We start from the raw sequence: 21,577 nt of genomic DNA on the forward strand, positions 1-21,577 counted from the left end.
TACACCAGCGTCAAAATAAACCAAAAAAATTCAGACTCTGCTTTTTGATAAAGAATGGCTGAGAAAAAGTAAAAAGAGAAAAGCTCCTTACCATTTTCTGTGTTCTCATGTTCTGTGTCAGTCAGAGTTAGATTGGAGTTGGCCCTGCTGGAGAGGCACGAGCTGCGGCCTGACTTGGTGTTGCTGCGGCCCCATAATCTGACTGCATGCTCTGGTGACATAATGCCGTCTGTCTCCGTGTCCGCATCTGAGCCCACACTGACTGAATATTCGCGGTGTGCCATCCCCAGGTCAGTCCTGTATGTGGCGACATGCGATGGGAGGGCATCTCCAAAGCCAAGATCTCGAAGGGAAAAGTCTGCCCCTACAGCAAGCCAACAGATAGACATAATTAGCTGCATCACTTAACATAATTAACAGTATTCAGTGCAGGAAAATGACAGCAATTTAATGGCCTGGGTGGAGAAAACACTATAGAGCAAAGGTTTCACTAGCAGTGGTCGTGGAGTTGCAAGTACATGAAGGATTGGGACATTTAACATATATGCTTTCACTATATTCACTTTAGGGTACCTTATCAGAACTATGTCTTGCTACACTGGGGCAAATTGTAACTCAATTCCCTGTTTTACTGTATTTAAATGTTGCCCTTTTTTTTGCTTTTGCTCTGCAAAAGCAGAACTACAACATCAAGTGGCAAGCAAATTTAAATCTACCATCATATTTCATTTAAACTTAAATGATTAATTATGCATTTCAGCGAGCAGGTGAAAGTGTGCATGTCCTCCATGCAGTTTTTAACATTGCCATGGTAAGTTCAATCCATAGCCACCTTACTTAATAGTTGGATGATGCTGAGTGACCTCTACTGCGACTCAATGTAAATTAATAAGAGATTCATCATTAAAAAATGATGATGCATATCACTAATAAACTGCTACTAGCTATACCAAGTGATATTAATGACACTTTCTCATCTACTATTTTGTCTAACCTTGTCGGTTGAATTCATCCACTTCGTGATGAACCATTTCCTTGACACGGGTCCCGTAAGCCATCCTGGAATCATGGTCGAAGGCTTTTAGTGTTTCACTGGAGCTGTAGGACTTTGCGTTGGGTTTACCGTCCTCGCTGTCTGCTGAGGAGCTAGTGTAACGGCGCTCTGTGTCCTGCCGAGCAGTAAGTGAGCGGTAGGGTCTACGTTCCTTCACTTCCATGGCTGCCTCCACACTACTTCCAAAATCAAATGTGTGTTACAATGCCAGTTTAGTTTGAGAGTTCTGTAGAAGAAAAAGAAAAAGAAAATATTTTAGCCTTTATCATCGCCCAAAATAAAGTTAAGGCATTCAAATGTGTATAAAATATGTCTAATTCAAACATGCTCATATCATTTCAGGAAGCATAATGGTAGTATGTTAAAAAAAGCCATTACTGACTATTTTCAAATAAAAATCTCCGTACACCCACATACACACACTTAACCAAGCTGCTGCAGAAACATATCAAATGCAAATGCATGCCCCCGAACAGCGCATGCATGGCTCAGCACACACAATGAGAGCCCGGAGAACCACTAGGATTAGATTTCATAAAATATTGCACAACAAATCTTGCACCTATAAAGTTTACGGTGCAAGTCTCCCACAAATATTCTTTTTTATGTGCCACATAGAAATGCTGGGACTCCAGCATCTGTAAAAGTGGCAGGTGTCCCTCCATGAATTGTGTTGTTTATAAGTTACAAATCATCACCAGTTGGAAACGGAGGTTTCAAACAAATCTAAGACTACTCTGAACCCACAGAGATGATTAAAATCTGCAACATAAAACTACTACTGCCAAACAGAACACAGAGTATAAGATCTACACAGAGAAGAACTTTAGGCATTCAGCTATGTGGTGCATTTTATTTTCTTGGCGTCAAGGACAAACTGTTGAAGTGAAAACAGAAGAAAATAAAGATAAAACTGCAAGACGTTGCTGTCTCAGAGAAGCACGACATAAATCAATGGGTATTAGTACAGTGGACAGCAATTTTTGTCATGCAAATATGACATTCGAAGTGACCACGTGGATATAAAAACATTTGATCACATCTACAAATGTCACTATGAATGGAAACCTTACAAAAATGCTTGATCACAGTTCACTCTGAAGCTCAGAGTAACCTGTATTTCTGCTTCATCCAAATGCATTGCCATGATAATTATATTTCACGAGCTGAACACCTTACCATTCATGCCACAGGGTTCTTTTTCAATTCTGCCTGCCTCAACACTTGACAATGAATTACTATAACCAAACGCAGGATGCAACTCACTGGACGCTAGAAGACGGCTCTCTGAACGAAAGATAAAAAACACACCAGGCAAATCTGGGAGGTTTAACTGACAATATGGCTGCGCTGTTCAGACAAGGATTTTTTCACAAGATAAGCTCTTTATGAATACTGTATGAGATTTGTGCCGGACAGAACAGTAAACAATAATCCGTAGTGAACTATATTTGCCCTTTCTTCCAAAAAAAGTTTATTTTTCAAAGATGCCATTGTTGGAGTTGGGGGCTTTCTTTTTTGTACGTATTGACAGCTGAAAAGATCCTGGTGATTAATGACTTGAGGCCTCAATAGCAGGACCTCTGCCACATGGGGAGGTGGAGGGTTTTGGGGGTGGGGGTGGGGGCGTAGTGCGAATGCTCCCACTCTTCTGCCACAAGAGCACTTCAGCTGCTCCCAACATTTCAAATGCAGCCTGTATGAGTTGCTAATTTTTACCTTTTACTCGAGATCCTTGATGCTATGCAAATGTGAGGTACCAGACAACAAGCAGCTTTCTAAAGTTTCAAGAATGTTCTGTAAAGTGCATTGTTTTTGTTTCCTGAGAGCTGGGCTCAGTGCTTTGGCCATCTCTGTTCTGCACAGCCCTTCCTCCTCATTACTAATCGGCTAGTATGCAATGAGATGTAGTTTTGAGACCATGGGAAACCTCGTGAAGTTTTTTCAAAGAGGCTAACAGACTATGCACAGTGACAAATGACATGGGATGCAAATGTTCTCCAGTCTTGAAACCCTATCCAATGCTGCTGTCAGAATTTTTACAAAAGGCACCTGTAAAATGAAACAGTGTTTAGCAACATCTGACATTATCATTGTGTTTCAGTGCCAGAGAGCAAAGCTGTTGTTGTTCTTCATCTGCCCAAGTCTAAATCCTGTGAGAGCGTGCCAAAACAAAGGAAACACCACCGTTATTCTAATGTACTTTTGTGTGAAGATAATAAACAGAAGGTTTTATTTTCCAAGTTATATCGTCACTCACTAAAAAAATAGAAGTAATATGTGATACAAAGCCTATTTTTAAAGTGTTATTATCATCTCATGGTAGGCTCAAGGGAATGAACAAAGTGCCTTGAAGCACCGATGGAGAAGGTTAATGAGGGTATTTTTACAAAGACTAAGAAAAGTTATTTACAAAGAACAGTAAAAAAGACATAACTGCCATGAACTGAAATCTCTAAAATGAAGATAATAATCAAGCTTTTATTCTAAAGACAAAGTTCTCCTAAAGCCTTAGATGCAGACCTCGAGCAGTGCCAAAAAGACGCTAACTGCATATCTATGGAATGATCCAAAATCAATTGAGGTCTCTCTGGATAGACAAAGAAATGATGGATGGTCTATTTTCCTCTCTAAAGCAATTGCAGACTCCACATTTTTCAATTACATTGTCTACAACTGACCAGGGTAGAGTCAGGTTTGTCTGTGGGTGTAAAGCAGATGTATAGCAGCTGTAAGCAGTGCAATAATGTGGTTCCACAGAAAAGGGCTTGCAGGGAGTATTCAATAATAAATGAATTGTCAGTTCAAGTCATCAGACACAGTGATGCATAAGGTCCTTGTTGAAATATCTGCTGGGAAGCAAGAACAGATTTAAAAATCATCTGACCCATTCAGTACTTCAAGGTGCATCGGAGATCACAATCAGCCAATACAACTTAGAATGAGCTACCATAGATAAAAGAAAGACCACTGGAGCTCCCGAAGAAAAAGTCACAATTATGAAGTAATACTTGCAAATCCGCATTCTTCAGGAACTGGATTTCACTCCTTAGGAAGAAAGGTTAAAACCAGTATAACTTACTGGAGAAAGGTTAGTGCTGCTGCTTTCAGACGGAACGTAACCAGCTACCAGCGACATGCAACCTGGAATATTAGCATGATAAAAAATACAGTTTTTAACAAACGGACTAGCCAGCTGTTCCAATCTCTTCCAGGGTTCCGGTTAATTTTAGTTCAGGCCATTTTTTACCTGGTTTGTATAGTCTTATTAATTCAGTGTTAAAAAGCAATAAACCTTGCCTCTATAAATCTTCACAGTTCTCCAGTACATCAGCGTCACCGCTCATAAATGGTTACTCGGGTTAACTGATTTCTGCTTAGAAAATGAGTTACCGTTAAGTTTTGCTGAACAAACTGCAGTCAATTAATTCTGTATAATCAGCACATCTCAACTCCCCAAAACAAACTTACGCTAAAGACAATTCTTATGTGATTAAGTGGAAACTGCTGTAGCTGCAGGAGTTCCTTGTTCCAAAGGTAGTCTTTTGTCTTTCACAAAACCTGGCAAAGCAAAGCATAAAATAAACCACCTGTAGTTTATCTGTAGTGCAAAAGTAACTTAGTGAAGCTCATGTTAAAGCACTTGTTGAGGTTTTTGTCTGGAGGTTACTATGGCCATTGGTCCAGTGTCAGGAGTTAAATATGTGATCTAAATAGGTGGGAGGCAATTGGGGTACAATATAAATGCAAATGGGTCTGTACTATCCATCAAACAATTAGCAGCGTGCTGAGAATTGCTATTCAGCACCGGTGCATATAAATCTAGCCTTCTCTCGCAGCACAACCCTGTTTTCCATTATAATTAACTGCTTGCTGCTCTTTACATGTCATAGATTTTTCAATGCAGTATTCGAGACTAAATGGTAACATTCGTCACAGAGTAAAGACTTTGCAATTTTGGACCCTGAGAAAAAAAATGGCAATGAGAAAATATTTACAATATATTTGGTTATGGCAACAACATGTTTGTTTTTCTATTGTTACAGAAGCCCTAGGACAGAATTGTGATAGGGTCAATAATTTAAGATGCGCATCTCCCAGTGTGACTGCTGCCATGACCTACATCTACCGCCCGACCAGCCAACCAGGACAAAACAACATGCTGATAAACACAACGTAAGCGCCATTGTGAATTACACAAAACAAACCTCAATTTAACATAATAATATGTTAAAATCTGCAAAACAAAATGTTTGTGAATCCAACAAAGAAGAAAATCTATTTGAGCCGTGGCAGCAGAAGCCATGTTGCCTTGCATGATGTGTCCTTCAGCTGTTATCACAACAGTGCCAAGTATGGATCATGGAAGGGAAAAGCAGAGGCTTCGCATCCATGTGATGTAACCTACAATTCAGTTGGTATTATAAGATTCCTTAAAATATCTCTGGTATTATTGTTATAGCACAGCCTAAACGCACTGAATTTAATATCATACTCCAGCACCTTAGAGCATTTTCACACGGTGTTTACCAAATTCCTTTGAGTATTTTCCAATGCAATTACAGATTACTTGCTTGTGAAATCTCTTAATTGATTGATCATAAACACTGGCATTTAAAGTTTTCCTCATGAGTGATGCTATTTTAAGATAATAGCTGATAAGTAACAGCTGGTAATGTTCAGGTGCATGAAACAAAATATTTTATGCAAATGTAATTTAATAAGAATGTAAGTTTTAAGGCTATGTACTAAATCTAAATAATATTGCAACTGATCATTAAAATGTTAGAACAGTATTATCTGTAACACCTACTGTAAAGATACAATACTGTGCAAAAAGTCTATTTTTCTGTATACTTTGCTTCTAAGGCACAAAGCTTTCTTGTCATTTATTTTAGGTTATCTTGAGCAATAGTTCTTCAAGTTTTTTTTTCTTTTGACACTGGCTAATTTTTCAGTCCAGTACTTGTAGCTCACTATTTTCAGAGGGATGCTCTTTTTTGTTAAGCTTACAAAGGACTTACACATTAAGAGAAAATTGGTAAAAAATAAATAAATAAAAATGTAAAAAAAAATGTACTGTACCTGATATCTTCAGACACTTTGTTACTAGCTGCCTGTCATAAAAATGCATTATTTGGAGTTAAATCTTTTAGATACTACAGTTTGACAAGCATAAAATAGCATTTTTGCACCAACAAAGGGATTCCCAAAGAGGTATGAGCCAAAAACCGGGCCTATATCAGCAGTCTATGCTTAGAAAATTTGAGGAAACTGGAAAGATGGAGGACAAAAGAACAAAAAGTGGAAAAACTCTATTTGTTTTTCCAGGGGGGAAACATTTATGCTTTGGGGCTGCATTTTAGCCAGTGGTGTTGGAAAATTTTTACAGGCTGATGCAACACAGACGATGATGATGATGACCACAGAAAAGTACAGTCAGATCACGCATGTAAATCTTTTGACTGGCAATGGCTTACTTTTTTAGCATGATGATGATCCCAAACACACTGCCAATACAGCAAAAGCATACCTGTATAGAAAAACACACAATGGAAAACTATCACATCAATTATGGTTTGGCCTCCCTAGAGCCCATACCTTATATTTATTGAAGCAGTATGGAATTTCCTTTACAGAGGACAGAACAAAAGGCTGCCAACATCCAAAGAAGAACTTTGGAATACACTTCAAGAAGCCTGGAGAATTATTCCTTAGAAATATTCTTTATCACTTGAAGGAATGATAAGAAAACTTGTCTAAGGCAGTTCTGGCTGTCTAGAAGAATAAAGGTGGTCATACCAAGTTTTGACTCTCAAGCTCATTAAAATAGTACAAATTCTGTTTCTGCCTATTTACTGTATCTTCATGTAAGTTTGCCCATGTTTTACTAAATAACTGCAACTATTTCCCCCTTTAAAGTTATCAGGCTAAAGCAATGTATGCATAAGAGATCAGGTGAAAAACTTTTACTTATCAAGTCACATAGTCAAATAATCTGTGACAGAAAGCTCACAACACTGCAGACAAACATCTACACCTACAAGCAGCTCATAGTGCAGCTCAGAGGAAAATTGGGCAGGTATCAGTAACACTGTCTACAAGGTCTATTGAAAGGAAGAAGTGCTCCATGCAGGCTCCATTTATTTCTTTTCTGGAAAATTTTCACATGCTTAGACTCTATAGAAAAGCCTCCTCAGCCAACAGAAAGGTGTGTTTTCAATAGAGGAAAAAAGAGCTGGGTAGATGGGGTCGGGGGGCTGAATGGCCTGCCAAACAGATCTGAATTCAGTAGTGCTAATACAAGCTGCGGAGGAGAGGGGGCATAGTGGTGGTGGGGAGGTATCTCAACAGCCGCCTCCTTCCGGGATCAAAAGCGAGCCCCACCAGCGCATTAAACAGAATGCGTAAAAGCCTTTACATAAACAAAAGTAGTCTGGGACCAGTGCTGCAGCACGCTCCCTGCTACTAATCACTCTAAGCAATTCAAGGTTTAGCCCTGACAGAAGGAGCAGGCAATGGAATAATGCTTTTAAACCAGCCCGGTAAATAACAGAGAGAAGCAGTCTATTTATTCACTTTACACCACTGATATACACTGCTGGCCTTGGCAAAATACAGAATGCGAAGATTGATTCAGAGTTCTGTACATACACATGTTAGGAATTAATGGGAAGACAGGAAATAATATGTTTTGGTAAGGTTTGCTGTCCCGAAGAAAAAGCGAGACAGCAAATAAATGTGGAGTTCACGCAGGTTTGAAAGAGAACCTCTCCACTAGGCTGAAGTGCTCCGGTGGTGACCTGTCTCTCATTAGTCTGCGGACTAATGCTCATTACCCTGCAAAGGCTAGACCTGAATGATTTATAGTTTGGCCTGAAGTGAAACCAAAGCTAATACCAGCAAAGCAATAATCAACTTACTGTAAACGTCGTTGATATTTATTCTTAAAAATATTTGAGAATTTGCAGCTTTAGCCAGAGGAAGGTCTATGGGGCTGAAATGCTACAAATAAATGATGCACTGAACACAAATATTGTGTTGTGCTAGTTCCTGCTTTAAGGAGTGATTCATCGGAATTACAAAAACACCCTTCTTCAATGCGTGGAGACTATGTGTGTGTCATAACGCGGTTCAGAGAGGAGAACACATTCGATATCTGCTGCTGACCGCCTTCAAATACTGCAAATAGAAAAATTAAAAAGTAAAATCTATTAAGTAATAATTGTATTTCTAAAAACTGTTTATTTGGAACTACTCATATACCCTACCTAAAAACTATTTAACTGCAATATATTTAGATTAACTCCAGAAATCTCAGAGATGTACTGTATATTTTGCAGTACAAGCAGATTAAAATAAAACTAGACTGCCAGCTGCTACTCAAAAAAGGTTGTGAAGTTTTGTTATTATTATGATGGGGATGGGGGATTCTTGTGTTGACTTTTCCAAGATCAGCTTGCATGACTCAGTCTTTCCAACAGTGGCTGAGCCACAAAATCCCGTTGCAATACAATCAACAAACATCTTTCAGGTGACCTAAGCTTTCTGGCTATTGCAGGTCTCCTGTTATTTGCAACAGCGGCTGGCAACATTTGATGAAATTTCAAAATGTCTGAAATTAGCCATCTGAAATGTTTTAATTTGTTTTTGTCTGTTTTAACTGAGAAAGTTAAATATGTAGCTATATTTCTAGTAATTTTAGCAGTTTGCACTGCAGACAAGAGCAATTCATTTTTATAAAGTGGTTTGATAAATGCTGTCTTAATATCAGCAGGCCTGATTAACAGTTTTCTGTTGTTTTGCTTAAATGAACTTGGCAGGTTGCTAACACCAGTAAGTTTTCTGCTTTCCTTGATCTCAGAATACCTAAATATATGTCTTGGCATCTCAAAAGTGTATTTTACTCTTCTAGACATTTACCTCAGCATGACTTGTCTTGTTCCAAAAATATTTTTCTATACAGAGCTGTCTTTGAATTGGCCTCAGGAGTAATTCAACTGATGCTGCTACTTAACATACAGTGCAAAAAAGTCTCTGAACGCTAATGTTTTCAACTTATTCCCAGCACTTTATTAGTGTACCATTTAACTACCAAAGTATGTCATTTGAAAGAGTGCAAAAGCATAAAAATCAGGGGGCTTATGTGCTCCTGAAAAATAATAATAAAAAAATGTATCCTGTTTCTTGGAAATCTAATATTTACAAAATGAGTCAGATTTGATCACACCTTTATGATCCTACAGTTACTGAATCCAAAAAGGGTGCACGAATAATGTTTAGCAACGCACCACACTCATGTAAGTGTAAAATACATTAGCTGGCCAGTGTATTTTATCTGCCTATTAAGTAACATTTTTTTTCTAAACACAGAAACCTGAGTGCAAATAGACATGTCGATTATTGCCCCATCTATGCACATACAACATACAACAAAGAGCAAAAAAATGTAATACAAAAACAAAAGAAAAACTGCATCCAAATTTGTCTCAAGTGATCATTTCTATTTGGACTTCAAGTCTCCTGTAACTGTGCCAATACATATCTCCTTGTGCAGGGCTCAAAGAAAGCCTGTAGTACACAATATAGAGCACACTGTCAAATGTAACTTAAGTTTCTTCATAAAAGTAGCTCCAGCCTGTTGTCTATAATTGGAGCATTTAGAGCCATCCACTAGTAATCAGATCATCTAACCCATATTTTTCTTCAAAGTGCAATCCCAGCATCAAGCTGCACGTTGAAAATACCCTGCTCTGTTTTTTACTCTGTGACAGGTTGTTGGAGACGAGGTTAATAAACGGCCACCATGTTGCTCTTAAGGAGTGGAAGAACTCCCCGCAAGCAGAGTGTGAGGCAGTGCTCTTGTACTGCTGGATACCAATTACAATCTTTCCACACTGGGGTCCAGAGATTTCCTCATGATAACTCACGTAGGGACCGGACAAAGAACTGCACTGCAAACATCACAGACTTAGCAATGTCTTGCTGTCACCACTGTCACTACAGGAGTCTGTATATCTGAATATAACTTAGAGGACTTTTTTTGGGGTTTTTTCTTTTTTTCCTTATGAAAAAAAAATCCCATCATAGACAGTGTAGTGGCTCTGCAAAGCTGAATTTCAGTGTTAGCAGCCCAAAAACTAATAGTTTTAGTCTATTTATGCAAGGATTTATATGCATTATATGCAGATGCATTCTCATCTTTGATCAAAGTACAATACTGAACCTTAGAAGGTGCTGTATATAATAAAAGCATCAATCAATCACATAAACTGCAGTCATTAGGTTTCTTCACAACAGCAATAATAAAGATCTTAGCTGCACTTTGCAAAATGAATCAGCTCGAGAACATGAGACGCACGCCATAACCTGATGCACAACAAGAAGCATACACGACCGTGTTGAGACAACTAAATCTGCAGCTGTTCAATATCAACAGTAAAAAATCAGCACACGCAGCAAAGCTAGACGAAGGGTTCCTGCATGGCAATGATCTTACTCTTAAGTGCTTAACTGAGTCATCTCCACAAGCCCTGCTTTGACAACCACACACCTCCCACATCTCCCATCTCAGCAGCCTCTGGGTGGGGCTAATCACCCTGTAGCTTCATCATCGACCGGATGACAGCTCCGGCTATAAAGATGCAATGTTTTAAAAGGCGTGGCTGCTGCAGTGGCCTACTGTAAACAGAAAGCACCCATTTTCTAGAGCTGAAAACAGAGCATTGCAAAATTGCATTAAAAAAAAGAAATCTCTAATAACATTGATCATGAAGAAAGAAATCCATTCTTCCATCCTCTCGGTGCAGACAAAAATTCTAAGAGGATTTTCTTAGGGCACTAAGAATTTGCATATGTTGATTTGCCCTCAACTGATTATAACATGAAATGGCTGAAGGGTAGTTTGGCAGTGCTGTGTTGACCTGCACAATCCCCTTTCTCTGCCTCTAAGGCACCAGAGGTTTGCACTCTCTGATCCCACCGGCTGAACATTAGACAGTGCTGAGGCCTGCAAAAAATCCTCACGCACAAACGCCTGTGCATTTTCTTTTTTGGCTTATCTATTATCAGTCCTTAAAGCAGCTTTTATTCTCCAGCGAAAGCCATGTGTTATATGTTATTAAAACAACAACAACAAAAATCAAAATCCCATATGTATTGTCTCTTTTTTAAGCCATTTTGATTGTTTGCGCATAAGAGGGAAATGCCCTTTCATCTATCAGGCCAGGGCACTGCATCCTCTTATATATAAATTTAATTCTCCGAGTAAATTAGGATTGATCACTACAGCTCTAGGCCACAATCAGCGTTTGTAATTTAATAACAGCTCGGCCCTAGACAGAAAAGGATACTTCCATAAATAAAACCATATGAGAGCCAGCAAGTGCCTATAACATTCGGAGTACATTTGATTACCATCTCTCTCTCCACAGGTGTGCTTTTAGCCTTCTATCTTCAAAGAGAGCCAGTCTGATATAATGCCACACTATGTGCATCTTCACTGTTGTTTTCCTGCACTAAAGGGTTTTACATCATACTTGCATCAGCGGATGTGAGCACCCCATGCTGAAGTCACTGCTAAGCAGGCAATGCCCATGGAAGCCAGGCTGAGGTGATCCCAGTGAGACAGAATCTGTCAGAAGCGCCGTGCCCGTCGACACCCAGGGTAATAAATTACCCAGAATTAACACGTCAGCCTGCGCTCCACACAGCAGCCGCACTCGGCTCACACCATGCTGCTTAATGGATCTATTAACCAAATGGATACAGGGGTGCACTGCTTCCAGACTTGGATATTAAGTTATTGTAAAGCTACCAAAATGTAGGCTGGCAGAATCTGTGTACATGATTGGTTAAGAATATTATTTATTATGAGAATTATTATTTTAATCTAGTTTAATCTACTGTTTTATTGATATCTTTTTCTCTTTGTGAGGTGACCTTGGGCTTTAGGAAGGCGCCCTCAAATAAAATGTATTATTATTGTAATGTATCAAGGTTTGGTCTTCACTGATGCTTGCACATTATTTTTCAGCATGCTACCTTTGGTGGGTAGTTATAATGTCCTGCGCTTCAGTCAGAAAATCTATGCAAAAGTACACTAAAAATAGCAGCATGCTCAGAGGCCATCTGCAGTGTTCCCTGTGTCACCTGTTTGGGAATTCCTCTGGGATGTGTCTCTTGGCCTTTAAGGACATACTTTGCTATTGATGTCTATCACTGATGGCAGGGGATATTTAGCAGACAATTCAAAATGCCCACTGCGCAGTCTGTACCTGCTTGGCATCTCTGGCATGCAGCCAGTACTGTGACATGTTGACAGCATGGCACACGGCACCAGGCAATTTTTGACCAGAGCTCACTCATCACAAAAAGTAAATAGAGATAAGAAAGAGAGGCTTCATACACCTCTCGTTTCTTTTTGGAATTCCTGAATGTGGCACAGGTGATAGACACTAAAGAAAACACATCCTTTGTAAAAGAATAAACAAAAATAAAATAAAAACGGAGACTAATACTTTATTCTGAATAAAATGCCAATTGTCTTTTATGGGCTACAATAACTCCCACTGCTTTAACTTTCTGCTGTTAGGATAGCAGTATCATTTCTTCCTCCTCTTTCTCTTTCTTTCCCACTTTTTGCATATTTTGCATGCATCAAGGAAAAAGACCTCTGGAGTCAAAATGAAATTTTTATGAGTGAGAATGCATCAAACCTGAAAAGCAAAGATGTATGACTCTTGAATGATAAAATCTTACTGAAAAGTTAGGCACAGTGATAGAAACTTTTGCAATGTTAAATATGTCATTTAAATTACTTGATGCCCAACGTGGACGGGATTAATCACCAGTTATCCAAGGCTGCGCTCCCCATGCTAATGCATTCCTTGATAATTCTGACTGCAGTACACAGAAGTATTTGATCTGATTTCTGGTGTTGCCAGGTCCCGATAATCAGCAGCAAAACGGACTCTACTTGGGTTCTCACTTGAAAATGACTCAATAACTCTGATGTGTAACATTATATTTGCTACATAGTTTCAAAGATTTAATCCAAACATAGTGAAAAGTCCAAATAAATCATAGATTCTAATTAAAAGCTACTTTCAGTAGCATCAGTATAAAAAAAGCAGTATGGCACCTTTCCTGTGGGCATGTCTCTCAAAATACTGCCAACCTCACCCTAGTTTGAAGGGTGTCCAACCATTGCTGCCAGTCAGACCACATCCAATTTGTGAATTGTTAGGTGCGATTAAAACTGGCTTTTCTGAAAGAGCAGTAACTGAAAGAGAAATGTAGCCATGGAATTTGAGTACCGAAGACCCAAAGGTTTTATATTCATTTCAGAGTAGTGACTAACTTTAATACAGTTCCAAGTTGTGTTTCAAAACACATGTACTCGCTTGGCTCCATTTCAAGTGCAATCCATAACTCAGGCTGACTCAATTCACCAGTCAAGCAAATGTCAAGAACTAAAACAGGTCAGAATAAATAACAATCCAGTACCAATTAAATATCTAGAATAAACAAAATAACACCCTAATGATTTGACATCATGATAAGCATTATTGGTTAAACAAAACCTGTTTTTAAATTATTTTACATTGAATGAAAACCTTAAAAGACAAAAAAAAAAAAATCTAATTTTACGAGATCGTTTTTTTATTCTTTTAGGTTGTGTCGCAAGTTAAATGAAACAAATTGAGGAAAGAAAATATTGGCATGCTGGGGTTGAAAATTATAATCTGCACTTCACAGAAGACAGACAAAAGGTAATTTTATTTTATGTTTACACTTAAAAATAAATCTAATACACTCGGCATCTAACAATAACGGAATACTTAAATGTGTTTTAGAGAACATCGGAAATAAACTTTGTCCATACCAAACTGATGACGGACATCACAATAAAACTTTCCCTTCTGAATGCAGAAAGTGAGTACCATAAAGGCTGAAAAGAGAAAAGACCTGCTCAAGAGCACTCATCATGCCCCCTTTTAAGTGGGGTCAAGAAAGACCATGTAGAGTCATGAGCATGAGCCCTCACCCAAAAACCCCACTCTTACCAAGCATACCATGCAGCATGTCTTTCACACAAAGACCAGGCTTATTCCTTTGCACTCATGGTGCTCTCTCCTGAAGCCTCTTCTGAGGTGGACCTGCTTAAAGTTTAATGGGAAAGCTCATGCAAATAGAAGACCTGCATGAAAAACAAACTCTCTGCTCAGGATGTGACACAGTTAGGGAATACATTACAACGCAGGACAGAAAGATCTGCAGGCAAAGGAAGAAGTGAATAAAAATACTGAACAAATAACACTTAATTGAGGTCAGTGTGATTGAACGCTCCAAGGCTAGGATGGCTTTAGCATAGGTTCCAGATGGCAGGCTGTTATTTCACTGTGCCCTGCTAATACTGCAGGATTCGATGCTGGTAACCTGAGTGTCCCCTGGGCCCCCTGGCTCCTCCACAGCACTGAAATCAGGGCCAAGCTCCCTTCGCTGCTTCTCTGCAGGTTTACTCAACTTTGAAAAGGGGTGTGTTTGGATATAGTAGTGGAGGAGGGGTGGGTGTGTGTGTGTGTGTGTGTGTGTGTGTGTGTGTGTGTGTGTGTGTGTGTGTGTGTGTGTGTGTGTGTGTGTGTGTGTGTGTGTGTGTAGGTGGGGGTAGTGCAGTGGTGCTGGAACAAAGCATGTTAACACCATCTCTGTGTTTAACAAGTTCTGAAACAAGCAGGGTTTTTCCTTCAAATCCTCATTGGCTGGTGTTTCACCACTCCATGACACAGGAGCAAATCCTAGAGTTTATACTTCTCTTTCTTCTCCTTTGCTGCTTTTAACTGACTGGAAAATACTCATTGTATAACTTAAATGTCTAAGACTAACATTTAAATATCACTCACTGCTAATTCCTTGGCATCTTTGGAAATGACTGTAAATCCACTGCATTCATGTGCTTTGATTTTTGTGTTGAGATTAAAAAACATTTGAGAACTTTTTATTTATCAAATTTCTGTTATTTTCTTGAAATTTAATACAGCTGTATGTAGACACTGGCTCTAGGCAACATAGAACCAATCTATAAAAAAGTAAATAGAACATTAGGTAATTATTTTATTACTTAGTTTAAATGAACTAAAACTTGTTAACCTATTGCTTTATTTGTCAGGAACCAGAAACTGAATTAATAAATGAAGAGATACCTTGTACTAGAATTAGATTGTTCATCTCCGCAATCCCTTGATGATGAATGCAATAATAAATGTTACATTTCAAAACATGCTAATGGTACTTTAAACGATTCAAGGATAGATGAGGCATTACTAATCAGTCATGACCCAAGTTCAGTACTCAAGGAGGCAGACTGCTACATTTGCAAAAGCACAATGTATTTCACCATTCCCAGATAGCTGCCAAATGTACGAAGCTAAACATAATTATTGTACGTGAATGATACAATGATACAAAAGAAACAGTAGAAACAAATCTGTCCCAAGAGTCAGAACGTTAAAAAGAAAATACTTCAAAGTCATCAGAAAATATATTTTGTAGCGCAGTACAGTGAACGACCATCCAAATAAAACGAAACATAAAATGCAATCAGAAGGGCAGCCAGTTATTTTCTCATTCATATGCAAACAGAAAAAAGGTGGTATGGTGCTACCTTCCCCCTGCCAAATACACAACCTGGTTGTAAAAACCTTGTAGAGCTTTTAAATGCTGTAAATGCAAACACAGCAGCATTTTCATATTTATATGTATATCTCTCATACGTATCAAGAACAAAAAGTCTCACCAGATATGTTGTTTACAGATTCTGCCCCAGTGGATGTTCTTGTAAACAAAACATGCTCAGAGCATGAAAATGCCATTCACACAAGGAATATGCTATGGCATTTTTATTATATGCATGCAAGACAGGGGTCAACCCAAATAGATTTAGCCCTGTGGTGCTGACGGTTGCTGAACAGGATATTAGAGGAGGCAAGTGCTTAAAAAGACCTAACAATGAATGGTAGATGTTTTCTATGTCATATCAACTCCGGAATAATTTAAAAATTGTACAGTATTGTGCAAAAGTCTAGAACTACTCTTCATTTCTTTCTGACTTAGTTTTTTTTTTTTTTTTTCTTTTTTCAACATTAGCTGATTTTCAGTTTCAGTTTGTTAAGCCATTTAACACTGACCTGGAAATTATTCATGCGTAAACGTTGGTACTATAAGCCTGCCACAAAAATGCATAATTGGCTCCAGTCTGTTTAGTTGAATCTATGAAAAATGGCACAGATAACAGAGTTTGACAGAAAAAGAACAGCATTTTGCATCAACGAGGTGAAAAGTTGGCATATGTGCAATGTGTTCTTAAAAATAAAATAAGAAAACTGGAAAACTGCAGGAAAAAAAATCCAGCAAAGTCCTGACACAGGACCTAAGAGATACAACTAATATTTGCATTCAGGCTATGTATGGCCATCCAGAATACTGACTTTCAAGCTCATTAGAATTGTAGAAAGTCACCTTTTGCATTATATACTGTATTAAATCGCTGCGGCTATTTTCTATTTTCCAGGCAAAATATAAAGAAATAAGGGAAGGCTCAAACTGTTTGCACAGTAAAGTATTTGTCTGTAAAGAACTACTTGTGGGTTCGGTGATACGCAGGTATGTGCAGTTTATTGTGTATATTAAAAAAAAGACTGGGTCTTCCTATATAGTGTGTATTACAATACATGTATTTTCTTGTAGTCACCACATAGAAAAGAACCAACCATGACAACAAAACAAAACTAGTGTAGACTATTTACCATGAAAATAAACACATGAGAAATTTTCATATGAGCAGATTGCAATTATGGTTCAACATAGCTTATTTATGGTTTCAGACAAGTGATTTGTCTAAAATATCCAACAACTATTCATATGAGAACTCACTGAGTTGAGAGCCATGATCTGCTCGGTTTTAAACTTGCGATGGCCAGACCACTGTATTCTTTTCATAACAGCCTTGTTAATCATTTTCTTTTCAAGTTATTTAAAATTGGTGAAAACTTTCTGCAACACTGTTCACAGCCCACACAGCGACATGAAGTCCTTGAACCGACGTTAACAAATAAAAATAAATCACTGAACTAGGAGTTATGAGCCTGCCAGATGACAACAATAAATAATTGCTGCTATAGGTCAACTTGTGTTCTACACAACAGCGGTTTCATTTTTACTATGACTTTCTTCTAACTCAGCATACCAGGACCGTTCCCAGTCATGATCTAAATCACATAAGCTCCTCTGTGTGTTCAAACACATGCAAAACTATTCAGTCACATATAGCACTCCTCTAAATAAAGCGGCTGAGAAGGCTGAGAAGAAAATAAAGGGAACTAAAGGTCTGACTCACACCAACATTAGTCTGCACAGAAGTTGCACTTTGAGCTGAGCGTTTTCATTTTTGTCCTCATCTCACACTCTTTTGCACTTTCCACATTTTATTAGCACATATTTCTTCAGTGCACTCTTTAGAAGAGCATCCATATAGTGTTGTGACCAACACGTCTTTGTGAGAAATTTACATGTTTTAGCACCATCTGGTCTTTATTGTTTCTGGGAGTCTGCCATGTTTTAAGACTTCTAAAAGAGACTGACCTTGGGTGACTGCAGCATACAATCAATTAACAGCTCAGCTGCAACAATAAAAACACAGTTTCACAGAGAAATTATGCATTAATTAAAACATAATACTGAATGCATTAATTAAAATATTATACTGAATGCACGCTAATTTTTGTAAAGTGATCAAAAGCGCTTAGGAAGAAGCGACGATAAAATATTAAAATAACATGCATTAAATTCATCACTGGTTAAAACGTGCAAAATTATGTTTGTGTTATTGACACTTGTTTTACATTTGAAGTGGAAATCATAAAGGCAGATTAATTAAGAGAAGAGCTGATTAAATCGGATGTATAAGAACTGTGATGCTACCGTATCGTGGATAGTGATGATAACTGGGCGTAGTTGTGGTAATCGTGGAATAGCAGATTCATCAAACTACTGGTTGGTTGGTCCATGAGTATAATTAAAAAAGGAAAAAAAGGGAAAAAATATAAAAGGAAAAAAGAGGAATGCAAATCCCTCTGCTTTAAAATAAGCCCAAAAATCAAGTGAGCATTTTCACCAAGTTGTCATTTTACACAACACTGCATTGAACAAAGAGAAACTGAGCAATACAGACACAAGGCATTGTGTGGGTGGCACAGTGGGCAAGAGGGAGAGACAGAGAGTTGCCAGCTCTCTTTTACTACTGATTAAAGCAGATCACTTTTTCTTAAATACTTAGAAATTAAAGGACAAAATTGAGGACATTCAGATTATTTAGTTTCCTAACATTAAACCTCGGGCTGTTCGATATAATGATATATATCAGATGACGATATAAAAACGTCTATCGTTTCATTTTATGCTATCGTTTGTTTCGTGGTGTCGCAAAATAAACTGTTTACGGCAATATTTTTTCATCGTTTTGATGGTCACTGTAGTGGCTATATTAATTTCTTAAAGTTCTGTCTTTCTCTTATATTTAATATAACCACACTACAGACAGACAAGCGCTTGTTTTTATGCTTTGTATGTTAGCAACAACCGGTAAAACCACCGCGTGTCCGCTTGTTTATTTTCCACATAAACCTTTCACAATAAAGCTCAAGATCCTGTTGAGACTTTTCAAAATAAACTGAATCATGAGAAAGATGCAGAGTGTTTACGGATGAGAAGCAAAAAAGAGCTGTCAGGTGGTAAAAAAAATAAACCTTAGACTCAAACGTTAGAACAGGCTTTTCCCCGCAGCACGCCGTGTAATAAATACTCACAAAGAAAACGGCGGCTGTTACAACCTATGTCTAAAAATGTATCGTTTCATGCATCAGTTAAAACACTCGACTCCAGGTACGTGACGCACAGCTGGAAACACTTCACGCAAGTCGAGCTGCGTCGCTTCACAGAATTTACAGAAAATGTTGCATTTTTGTGATTTAAAGCATTATCGGACGATAGATGTCTTAATATCGGGATATTAGATTTTGGTCATATCGCACAGCCCTAATTAAACCAATTCCAAACAAGCAGTACATGTCACAGGAATTGCGCACCGTGTGGCTTATGTTAACACTTATACTTGCAATGTGACATTTTGGCAACACAGTTCTAGATCAATGTCTAGTGAACATGTTTTGGGAGCAGACAGCTTCCAAAGCTTGTTGTTCAGCTGGAACACCCCACAGCCAGGAGCAGCTAAGTAAGGGGTGACTTTACCAACAGCTTTAAGATAAGAATGGTGCAACATGGGTGTCACTTTAGATCAATAAGCTTCATCATATATAATCTATCATGTTATACCAGAGCATATGCACAAACGGCATCACCTCTAAACCAGTAGTTTTGTAGGCTGATAGAATTTTTTTTTAAACTGCAAGAATCTTACAGGAACATTCATAAAGTGACATCAGGAAACTGTGCACACATATCACTCATTTTCACTCACAGCTTCTGGGTCTGCCATCTCTTTTTTACCAGAGTGAGAGAGTGCTTGGGGTTCTTCTATTTTGCAGTGCCACTTTATGATTTAGGCTGATAGGGTGCATGTATTTTTACATAAAAATACTTTCTGCCGTTTTAAAGCAGATGATTTCGAACTGGAAGAGGCTGTGAGGGCACTCAGTAGAGTTAGTGGGTTTGAAGTGCATTGAGCAACTCTGTTGATCTACAGTGTTAATGCATGCATGCTGTGGCAACCCCCATTACTTATTCAGCAGTGCACATGTACTACATATAAAAATGACAGCAAAATACTTTAGCCTGCAAATAGGATTTCTGAAAATGCAAGCTGGCTGTGAAATTAGGAATAAGCTCTCTGATCCAAGAACACATTGCATTATTGTGTAAAAGGTCATGTGTCGGTGCACAGGACCATCAAACGATTTTTATGACCAGTGACTTCCTTCAGCAGGAATTGCAGCAGCAATTTTGAACATAACTTATGTCTACTAATAGTTATATGTACAAAGAAATACGTGTAACTGTAAAACAATACTCAAAACCCGACATACCAGTGATGGTGAAAGTTTCTTTCTTTTCTTGAAAAGCAATATCACAAGTGGGTGCAGTGTCTTCACAATGTTCCAAGAGCCATGCAATAAAATGACAGCACAAATACAAAAACATTTGTTGACTAACCACAGCTGCTGTTACTTTTGATGCAGTGATTTCACACTTAAAAGATTTCAGGTGAGGTATCACTTAACCTGAGTGACTAGTGATTCTGCATACAAAAGGCACATTTAAACAGACGTCACTCTGATCCACAGCTTATGATACAGCATAATCCAAGAACCGTGTTTCCATATGCTGCGCGAAAGTCCAATTTCTAAAAATAAATCCAGAAGCAAAGCTTTTGAGTCAAACAGCTTTCATCTAAGTCTACCTGAATACTGGCAGAAACTCTGCAACCGCATACTATTGCAATGCATCTGTCATGATATGTTCTCAAATGTATTTTTTTGAAACATACTATTGCTTTAAACTTTTTAACTGGTTAACATAAAGTCCTATTGTGCAACAGATTTTTCTCCAAGAAAATACTTAACAGCAAATGGAGTGTATGTGTATGATGCAGGGATCTCTGCGAGGGAAAAATGAGTTCAGTCACCCAAACAAAATATTATCTTCCTTGTAAAGTGGTTGTGAATTTCTTATTTAATAGTTTCAACAATAGAAATGTTGACGACTGCTACACAAGACTCCTCTGTGTGCACATACAGTCAATGGAAAAAGGTTTTCATAGGACTCTGTGCAGTACTTTGAAAAGGTAAGTACACTGCGATTCAATAGCATGTAGAACCACCTTTAGAAGCAATTTCTTGAAGTAATCATTTCCTTTATGTTTGCATCAGAGCTTCACATCATTGTGGAATAATTTTAACCCACTCTTCTTTACCTCTTATTGAGGTTTACAAGCATTCATTACATTATAAGCACAGCTCTCTTAAGGTTCTGTCACAGTATTTCAGCCGTTGATATCTTGACTTTTAGTGGGCCACACCTCGACTCTCTTCTTTTTCCAATTTGCTGGTGTGTTTGGGATCATCGTCCTGTAGCGTTATCCAGTTTGGGCCAAGCTTTAGCTGTTGGAAAGATTCCCTCATGTTTGATTCTAGAATGCTTTGATACTTTGAGTTCATGGTCGACTCGATAGCTGCAAGGTGCCAAGGTCCTGTGGCTGTGCAAAAAGCACAAAGAATCACTCCTCCACCATTGTGTTTGACAGTTGCTATGCGGTGTTTGTGCTGATATACTGTGTTTGGTGGTGCCAAACGTCTCCACTTTGCTCTTGTCTTTCCAAAAGACATCGTTCCAGAAGTCTTGTAGTTTATTCAGATACAACAGGAAGCAGTAAGCATGTACTTAGTCTTTCACAGGTTTACATAGACGCCTGTATATGAATATGTAAAAATAAAGTATGGAAAGTGTTTT

At 38.3% G+C, this 21,577-nt stretch overlaps 1 protein-coding gene across 6 annotated transcripts in view; it reads right to left on the reverse strand.

The window, feature by feature from the left end:
* The window catches only part of tenm4 (teneurin transmembrane protein 4), a 144,111-nt gene that overhangs the window by 109,121 nt on the left and 13,413 nt on the right, over positions 1-21,577 (reverse strand). For all 6 annotated transcript variants that reach the window (XM_080289317.1, XM_080289316.1, XM_026192542.2 and 3 more), the window contains exons 2-3: positions 995-1,280; positions 92-364 (exon numbers count right to left, since the gene is read on the reverse strand). In XM_080289317.1, coding sequence (XP_080145443.1) covers positions 92-364; positions 995-1,217 — 496 coding nt within the window. In that variant the 5' untranslated portion in view covers positions 1,218-1,280. The remainder of the gene's footprint in view (positions 1-91; positions 365-994; positions 1,281-21,577) is intronic.

Source organism: Astatotilapia calliptera, chromosome 14 (assembly GCF_964374335.1).
Source record: "Astatotilapia calliptera chromosome 14, fAstCal68.1, whole genome shotgun sequence".
Classification (NCBI taxonomy): domain Eukaryota; kingdom Metazoa; phylum Chordata; class Actinopteri; order Cichliformes; family Cichlidae; genus Astatotilapia; species Astatotilapia calliptera.